The 10,265-nt window shown below is 44.7% G+C and overlaps 1 protein-coding gene across 1 annotated transcript; it reads right to left on the bottom strand.

Annotated features, from left to right (window-relative positions):
* Positions 1-4,881: 4,881 nt before the first annotated feature.
* LOC128307086 (LIM/homeobox protein Lhx2) lies at positions 4,882-9,351 on the bottom strand. The gene is made up of 3 exons (XM_053044807.1): positions 8,933-9,351; positions 8,731-8,856; positions 4,882-5,518 (listed from the first exon to the last, which is right to left on the bottom strand). The coding sequence occupies exons 1-3, from the start codon at positions 9,349-9,351 to the stop codon at positions 4,999-5,001; spliced, it is 1,065 nt and encodes a 354-aa protein (XP_052900767.1). The 3' UTR covers positions 4,882-4,998.
* Positions 9,352-10,265: the final 914 nt, after the last annotated feature.

The raw sequence follows: 10,265 nt of genomic DNA on the forward strand, positions 1-10,265 counted from the left end.
ACGTGGTCGTGCAATTTTTATTTCACACTCATGAAAACTGCACCATACTCTCACATTTCTCGAACAGGAAAAGTAAGACAATGGCTGGATAAAAGAAAGGCTTAGCAAACTCACAACCCAGCAACCATTCGGATGAGAAAGGTGGATTAAATAAACTTCAATGTCCTGCTCATCGAACTGCTGCGCCGTGTGCCAAAAAACGAAGCGGAAAAATGGAACGATTTCGATTAACGGCAACGCGAAGGAAATCCTTTTTCCCGAACAACTGTTCCGCTTCCCGCGCTGAGGAGAAATGATTAAGTCAATTCAGCTGCTTCTAGCGCCACTCCGTGCGGTGTTTGCTTGCTTCGTTTGCGTGCTTTTCTTTTCGTTCGCGGCAGTAGATTCGCGGCATTCGTGTCGAAACTTTTCCTATAACTTTTTATTGGCCTTACGCTGCCACGACCGTCCCCAAAAACCCCGGGACCGGGAAACTGGCGGCTTTGCTTGATTATATATTTAAATGTTTCAATTAACCCACCCAATCTCGACATTGTATCCTTTTTCCCGCCGAAGCATCATCGCAACTAATCTCCGCTCCTGGGCTCTCGCGCCACTTTCGCAGCACACTTTTACAGCTCACCCTTTCACCTTCGGCTGCGACCTCGGGAAAAGTGAACGGATTGAAGCAGTACCGTCGCGTCACTATTGCCGGTTGGAAAATTCAGAACTTTATCGGTGGCGTGTAAATCCTTACCCTGGCTCTGCCCCTCCGTCTCTTTCCCGGCCCGAAACACGATGGAAGAAATAAATCCGATTAGTAATTAGTAATGCGAGCATCGCCGAACGAAAGAATTCACCTTCACGCCCCGGATGCGACTTCTTCCCCCCCCCCATCCACACGCGCAAGAATTCAATCGAAGACAGTAAAACGAACCACTTAAACGCGCGCGAGTGGGAAAAGTGAGCACACTGTCATTCATACCATCCGAATCTGATCCGGGCAAGGTGTTGGGCTTCGCTTTTAGTGACAAGTTTTATTAAAAATACTTAAAGGATTAGCCTCGTACTGCGCACTCACTACGCTTGGGGATCGCTTATATCTGTCAACCCCTTTCATTTCCACCCTTTAAACGACGCTTTAGCTTGTCAACTTACGGCTTTTCGTCTACCAATGCTGTCGGTATGCCGGCTGTCCGTATTGATTGGGGTTTATTTTTCTTCCTCGTATTGCTTTTGTTTAATTAGTTTAAGTTGAATAATATGATACCCAAGTTGATTAGAAGAAAGCAAATGACTAACAATTACTTTAACGTTATTACTGCAAGAAAGTAAAAATAAAATTGATAAAATTGCATACCTTTAGGCGTTTACCGATAAAACGACTTGTAACCCGAAAACCGCCCAAAATTATGCAATCTGCATGACGAAATTACCCTATTAAACGCCAATACGCGTCCGTTCACCTTGCTTTCGCCTAGATTATGCCATTTTTCTTCGCCAACACGAGCAAATAGAAACTTTTAGGACCAAATCCTTCGATGGCGGGAAAAAAAAACTTTGCCGTTTGCTCGTTCGCTCGCTCGCGCAAATGCTGTCGTAAGACAATGAGCCAAGACACGTACACAATGTGCGAAAAGTGTCGAAAGCAAATCCATCACTTTGGAATATCTTACAGCAAATCCGGGGAAATTCGTCACCATTTTCCACCCCCCTCGTTTCCCGTCGCCCTTCCTCTCGTTCAACCGTACCATTTTGGTTCATTTTCATTTCATGACTTCCAATCGGAGGGCAAGGCAAGGTGACAAAACACACGGGGCCAAACTTTTCTTCGGTACAGCAGCTCAGGAAAATGTTCACCTCCTCGCTTTCATCCTGCATCTTAGTTAAAGTTGCTCACTAATCCCGGTGCCTTGCTTTATTTCACTCCCCCACCCAGCGGTGATCATGATACCGGAGTTTTGTGAAGGTGAAACGAATCACATACACGACAGAGTAGGAAAACAAAACAAAAATCACAACAACGTTATCATTGCCAAATGGCGGTTGGTATTAAAGGTAAATTGTGTATCTTTGCACAGCCCCTTTCCCCGTGACCTCTGCAATGTCCTTCCACCTTTTTGGCCTCTAACTCACCCCCTAGCGACTGCAGGATCACCCCCAGACAGCAGTCGAAATTGGCTTCGCCAAGCGAGACGATGCGGCGAAATCTATGCGTTTGGATTAAAATTAATCGCGCCAATTATTGGGCTACAAATTGGTACACTACGCCGAAAATCTCTCTCTTTCTCTCTCTCTCTTGCACATGTTTATCCTTTTCGGTTCGGTGATACGTGATACGATTATGAAGGACATACGTCCGGCAACAGAAAATCCCACGACCGCACGAGTTTATTGAATCCAATTAATATTGCAATAAACTTCAATTAATTCAGCGCTACTCTATTTGGGGCGCCCACACGGTAGCGAACAGCCCATCCCTATCCGCCGCCTTTACGCACAACACACGCGAGCGCTATACGGCGCATTTCTAATTCCCTCGCCAAATCTCGATACAAACCCCGTTTGCTAATGCGAACCTTGAAGGGAGCTCACAGGAAACGTCACAGGAAACCGACAGGAACGCGACACAAGGGGAAAGTGTCCTAATGCGTATCCCTAATCCCGAAATCATTCCCCTACCCACGGTCCACCGGGTGGGCGCGCAGCAAGTTTTACGTGCGGCAATTTGTTTGACTTTGCCCCAACGCGTTTCCCTTCGTGTTTTGCGTATTATTGCGTAGCTGTATGCAACCATGTGGGTGTGTGCAAAAGAGCGAAAATGCGGGATTTACTATACAAATAGCACAAAATCGCAGCGAAATCTTCCAAACCAGCCCAAAAACAAAAGCAAAAACTTGTCATCATTAACATTTCCCAGGGAAAAACAACCCCCCACACACTGTTTAAAGGCTTAAAAGAAAGGCATGCAAACAGAAAAAAGTCCAACAAATTTGATAGCTTTTCATACGTTTAATAGTATCACGATTTTATAATATATATAATATATACTTTTGTTTTTGTGTAATATACATAGTTCCATAATAAATTGCCTAATTTTTTTCACATTTACTCCATTCCCTCTTTCTTCGTTTGCCATTTCTTTTTTGTTCGGCTTAACCTTTTCTTTATCGTTTCTCTTGCGCGTTGGTTTTCTTTTTTCTTTTGCATCGTTATTCACTTTCCATTCACGTTTTTATGCATACGTTTTGCGAGTGTTTGTTCGTCGTTCGGACTTATTACGGTCGACTATTTGATTAAACATGGGCCATTAAGTTTTAGTTGATTTTTTGTATTACTTTTCGTACTTTTTTTCAATTGTTTTCTGTTTTTTCATCTCTTTATCTCCATCCTTTTCTCTAGTTTGCTCTATTACAACAATAGAGTCTTTTGGTTTAGTTTTTCCCGAAAAATGTACCATCAGTTAGCTTCCCATCCATAGTACTCAGTACTGTACATTTTATTGGGTTTGTTTTCTTAAATCGTATGCCTCCAAACTGTATTTCGGCTTCATCATAGAAAAAAAACAAAATACAAGCCCTCGATTACTGAGAAACGTACAAGCAAAGAAGATTTTTCAGGTATGAGACGAACAGAAAAAAGCACCAAATAAAAAAAACAAAAAAATCATAAACGAGTTTAAGTATTGATAATAAAAATAATCCTGGTCACGGCACCAAAAAATAAACCTTTTACTTTTTCCACCTGGACGATACATTATCAGTCAATTGGGTAGCTTTTCCCAAGGACAATTGTTCAACTTACACTCGCCACACACGCACCAGACACCTCCATCCGCGGTTTCTTTTTTGTCATTGCCCAAATTCGTTGCAAATCAATTTCATAACAAACAATTCGTTTAATCGTAACACATAGCCTAATATTTACACGGAGCTAGGATGGGCTGCATGGAAGGAATATGTGGTGTGATGCTGCGGGCTTGAGAGTTCAGTTTATTAAACTAAAAAGCACGACCATTACTCATTAGTCAACGAAGAAGAGATGAAAAATTATTTGAATAAAAAGACATCCAAAAATAAACCAAGGAAAAAATCAGAACAGAAGCGACAGGTCTGTAGGACCGTAGCGTTTTATTCGCTGGTACAAAATAAAAAGGAAATTATAATCAAATAGTGTTGGACATCTTCATCCGGTATGAAGTACTCTTTATACTTCCGTCAACTCATCCATCTGCATCGAACTTATCGTTATCTATTTTTTTCTTTGTCCACTTGTTTGGACATCGTCTCATGCCTTGCTGCCTCCGCAGCCTTTAACTCCTTGCTATCCTCACTATCTTCATCCTTAGATATGGACGCCTTATTTCCGCAAATGGAACATTAAAATTTTGGCACATTTCACCTTCTAACTAATGATGGCTGCCGAGTGTTTGCAATTGTTTGTAATCCTTCTTCCAAAGCAAAGGAACTTTAGAGTGAGCATGTGTGTGTGTATGTGTATGTGAGAGCAAGAGAAAGGAAGAAGTTTAGTAGAAGTTTTCAAACTTCTACGTTTTCAAACATTTCGAAAAGTTTAAACCTTTATTAGTTTTGGAGATAAAAAATATCTCTCTCCAGTACATTGGTATACTTATGTCTCCTACATATTTGAGGTTGTTCCTGTGAAGCTGTCTGTCGTTGTGAGCGTTATATGAACAAAAAGAAGCTTATGGATTTGATCATCTGGTAATATTCGTTTGGCGAAACTAACCCACCATTGTCTGTTGACTCTCATGTATTGTATATAATCGTAAATGAGATGAAAAATGAATTAACAATAACCTGCGTCAATCATGCGGAAAACCCTGCAGCTCAAATAAAACAGTCACAAATAGAAGTGTTGGAATTAATAACACAACCTGGAAGAACTTGAAATCTTTGTAGTATTTGGTAGTTCCCCATCCCAACACACACCATCTCCTTTCGTTTATCCTTTATCCACCACTGTATCGGGTAATAGCAACAACTAAGGAACCATCATTTAGCTGGCCGTGCTCAGTGCCGCCTTGATATGCGCGGGCGTACCGAAGGGCGACGGTCCACCGGCCAGGGCCGCCGACAGACTGCTGCTGTTGTTGTTGTGATCGCCTCCCCCAACGCCGCCAGCACCACCTGCAACACTGCCACCGCCACCACCACCACTAGCTGCACCTCCACCGCCCGGATTCCGCTGGCCAACGAGCCCCATCAGGTTACCGTTGGCGCCATTTTGCTGGGGCGACGGCATGCCACCCATGCCCTGACCCTGTCCCGGTCCTGCCTGCATCTGAGGTCCACCGTTAACGCCTCCTCCTCCTCCTCCTCCACCGCCGCCGCCACCACCACCACCACCACCGCTCCCACCATGCCCGTTTTGCATAACAGGCCCACCGCCACCTTGCGAGATCTGACGCTTCAGCATTGGATGGTTCGCCATCGAAGCGAACACGAGCCGCTCCTCGTAGTCGTACTCGCACAGGATCTTATTCTCGCACAGGTAGAACTTATCGCCGACGCAGAACCTGCGGGAAAATGGAACGGAAACGAATTCACAGAGAGGTATATTTAATCCGTTTCAAGGACACTGAAGCTTTATGATGAAAATCTTCAAACTGAATCTGAATCTGTGAAGAATCTTGTATAACAAACTGCAAAATATTGAAACCGTAAATTAATCAAGATATCTGTACAAAGTTCAATTGCCGAAGGCTAAAATCCAAATCAGTAAAAACATTTATCTACAGCGAATCTTCAGAAATCCACGAATATTTCAAAGATTCACTAATCTTTAGAGATCAAGGAATCTACAGCGAACTACGAATCTTCAGAGAACTACGAATCTTCAAAGATTCACTTATCATTAGAGATCTAGGAATCTTTAGAGATCTATGAATCTTCAGAGATCCAGAAATCTTCAGAGATCCAGGAATCTTCAGAGATCCTGGAATGTTTAGAGATCCACAAATCTTCAGATATTCATAAATCTTCGGAGATTCTCTAATGTTCAAAATTTCACGCATCTTTAAAACACCGCATAACTTCTACAAAAGTTCACAAATATTCAGAAATTCATATCTCTCAGATGTAGGGAATATCATTATTAATTCAAGAGATATACAATCGAAGGACACGTCGTCCAAGATCCATATTAATGATGCTTATAAAAACACTCATTAAATGGAGCATTTAAAGCAAAAGTATGAGGAATGGAAATCGGTAATATGGATGACCACCACCATCACCAATATAGGGACACAAACACGGATAGATAATTGAAGCGGGTAGAGGGAACAGATGTAATTAATTCAATCACGGTCCCCCCTCCTTTTAAACACACAAGGCTCATCATGACACATGGTGACAAAACGGTCACACCACCTCCCTCGGTAATATGTTGGCGTCCAGCAATAATGCATGGTGTAGCTAATTTCAGCTGCAAGCTGCACGGCGAACAACTGTCACTATGCACCATCCAGGCAGCGACCCACCTGTCGCTAGCGCATGCAAGCGGCTAGTGGCGAACAGAGTTGGGCAGGAGCATGCAGGCCTGCATGTGAGATAACGTTAAAATATGCCCACCGAGTTTCATCGGTGTGTCACCCAAAAATTGGTGTCACCAACCAACCTGCAACACATAATGCTCTACTATGCTACTTATGCTGCCGGTACGAGGTTCCATTTCATAGGGTTATCATTTTTGCAGCTGGAAGCTTCAAAAACCGCAGAATTCATACCCGGCTGTACGGGGTGGAAGAAGGTCCACTCCACCAACGGCAAACTGCCAACTATCTGCTGCAGAACACTTTCTCCCTTACCAACGCCACCCATTTGCTTCCTTATCCGCCACATTCCACCGTGCCCGCTGTGACAATTTATTTGCCGAGGATTATAAATCAAATTAAAATAATATTATATGGTAGAATAATTTTCAACATTGTGCTGTCTCGCCCCCCCTCCACCAAACAAACGATCCGGGGAGGCACCTGAAAGTCATTACAAGCCCACCCGATCCGGTACGCACGAAGACGGGATAATGAAATGGGATGCGTATATTGTAGTGGCCCATCCTACGCCCCCCTTCCCACCACCGGAAACCGAAAAGGGGTGAAATAAATACCAACAACTGCCACACTGTGTCCCACTCGTCCGAACATTCTTCCCTTCCGGCCATCATTTTCATTTTGGGCGCGCGAAGGGTTTGGGATCACTTTTGGGACGATCGTCAACGGAATGTTCTGTTGCGTTCCATTGATTTTCAAACCTTGCTTCTTTCTGTCCTACATCCATTTCCTCACATCACTAGTAATTGCCAATGAATGTGTTTGTGTTTTAGCGAGAGAGAGATAGAGCAGGCGAGAGAGAGAGAGAGAGAGAGAGAGAGAGAGAAAGCGAAAAGGATATTGGGAGATATTTAGCTGTACTTGACACTGACGACAACAGCAAACCGAGACGCGTTTACCAAGCGAAATGAAATGTGACGCTCATTCTCCACCCACTGTTCCCTATTCCTGGGCTATTGATATGAATTCTGCTCACCCGTTTCCAGTGTTTCATGCCGTTTTTTGTCACCAAGAGATCATGGACGAAATAAATGCCCAAGTGTAATTATGAAGACAATCGTAATAATTTCCCAGCATCATCTCTGCTGCTTCACTCCACCACTCTCTGTCTCCCCTTTCCCGTCCACTGTCTGCCGGTGACAGGATACCGCCAACAGCGGATGCTCGAATTTGACGGGACTATAGCAATAGCGGCTAAAAACCGTGCTGTTCTGTCGTGTCGTGTTCCTGCCCCATCCGCCGTACAATAATAATGATGAATTTGATTTCATCCGGGAAGCGGACGGGTGGGAAGGTGTGGTGACTGCGGAAGGGGGGGGGGGGGGGGGGGGGGGGGCGAACGGAAGGATTTATTCAAATTGCATTACATTAGCCCCGTCACAGGGCCCGTGTGGTTTTGAAGCCCTTTTCCCGCCGGTTACGCTTGCGACGGGGCATGCCAAAGAAAAGTGGCATCATAAATCAACCGATGGTTTAGTAAATAGTTTTTCCTATTTTTCCACAAAATAGGAGGAAGGAGAAGTGGGAAAGGGAAGGGGACCGGGCACTGTAAACCTTTTCCCCTCTCTAATCAGTATTCTGTTTTTGTGTGCATCTCCGCACAAATCGAGTCAAAATTTCATCTCGACCATTAAACCATTTCGTTTACATTAGCATGAAATGTTGGCTGTGGAAGGGGTGTGACACCGGGTCAAGAGTGCCAAGAGGGAATGGAGGGAGGTAATTTCATTTTTCTCCCCGTTCGAATCAACCGACAGTTTGACCACCATCATCAAGAGTGATCGTTGAGGCACGGAAGATGATTAATCACTCCACGTTTTTCCCCAGTTGCTAGGGCAAACGCATCCTCCCTTGAAAGGTGGTAGGAAAGAGGGAAGACGACGGAAGTAAGGGTGGAAAAAACTGGACCTAACCATATGCGACCAGCCGACCCCTTTGCATCCTTCTGCTGATTTCCCCCGCGGCCCATATATAGTGCCCAAAGTAAGAGCTACACCAACTACAATATATCTAGGACGCATAGGAAATACTTCAAGAGGGCGCAGGATCTTCAAACTTTCAAGCAAAAACAAAGATGATTTAAAATAAAGTTCTAAAACGGGGCAAGTCACGGTAGTTCAGCTTTTAACGATCCAAGAATCAGTCTCCTAAAATTGAAATGTCGTGGTACATACCGATGGTTGCACTGTTGGCAGGCAAAACACTCCAGATGGTACACGTTGTTGCGGGCTCGCATCACCATCTCGAACGCCGGGATAACCTTGTTGCACGCGGCACAGAAGCCCGTGTTACCGAACAGCCTGCAACGGGAAAAACAGACAATCTCGCTAATATCCTGAATGATCAATAGCAATAGAAGCGCTTCGTTCCACATACCGTAGATAGTCCCGCTTGCACAGCATCAGGTTGCCCTTGGTGTACAGCGTGGATCCAACCTCGCCCAGCCGGCAGTCGCAGCAACCGCACTTGAGGCAATCCTCGTGCCACAGCAGATCGAGTGCCCGCAGCAGGAAGCGATCCTGAATGTGCTTGCCGCACCCAGCACAAAGCTGCTGCTGCGGATGGGGCGGCCCTCCGCCACCGCCTCCACCACCCGGCGGGCCACCGCCAGCAACGGATTGGTTGTTGAGCGTGTTCGATTGTTGTTGCTGCTGCTGGTGGGACTGTTGCTGTTGTTGCTGTTGCTGAGAACCGGCAGGGATAAGCCCGCCGAGGGACATGGCGGACGTGTTACCACCACCCATGCCAGCCGTCGCCGAGGGAGGTTCCGGCTTTGTGACGTCCATCGTCATCATCTGCAATGGTAAGATAGGCGAAACATTAGAAGAACTATAGGAATCTTGGAATGTAATGAAGGTTTTTTTGGATCTTTCAGGAAATTTATTCCTTTTGGTATTTGTGAAGATCAAGACAAAGTTGTGGTTGAGACACGCGATATATAAGAAGAGCCCTCGGAATCTTGGAATTTAATGAAGGATTTTTAGGAACTTTAAGGAAATTTATTCCTACTGGTATTTGTGAAGATCAAGACATAGCTACACTGTACATCCATCATTTTCCAGCACGTTTTTTAACGTGTTTTAAGGTCTTAATCCATTCAGAACCTCAAATCGCAGTACTTCCCGTGTTTAATGCATCTTTTAAGCTCTTTTTTTAAATCACAGTCGGCGAAACAATTCCAAAAGCATTCAAGATCTCGGGTAAATCGTTATTCTACATCCGGGCGTCATGTTACGTTTCCTCCATTGCTTTCCACTAACTGATAGAAGGGCAAAACTCATGCTGAGCGCATATAAAAAATCCTCTAAATAGTGCAGATTCGCCAACAGTGCCCCGGAGTTTGTGCGCTTTACGAGCAGCGAACTTTTCCAATCACCCTAATGGAGTGGAAAACGTGCAACCATCTACGGGAGTCGTTTTGAATGTCTTTTGCAGGTGCAGCTGTGGTCACCTGTGTAGTGCGACATGCGCTCCACTGACATGATGCAATTTCACGTGACCGAATCGTGTCTTTAACTTCTTCCGGAAAATTCACGATACGCTTTTCCACCTCAACTTCCCTTCGAGCTTTCTCCTACCTTACCCTTCACCAACAACAGCTCTACACGTCTGTACCCTTTTTTAATCTTTTAATTAACTTCAACGATACGCCCGAGCAAAACGCCCACCAGCGAGCGGCGAAAAATGAATTCTCTGCAAACTCCAATAA

This window comes from Anopheles moucheti, chromosome X, assembly GCF_943734755.1.
Source record: "Anopheles moucheti chromosome X, idAnoMoucSN_F20_07, whole genome shotgun sequence".
In the NCBI taxonomy this organism is placed as follows: domain Eukaryota; kingdom Metazoa; phylum Arthropoda; class Insecta; order Diptera; family Culicidae; genus Anopheles; species Anopheles moucheti.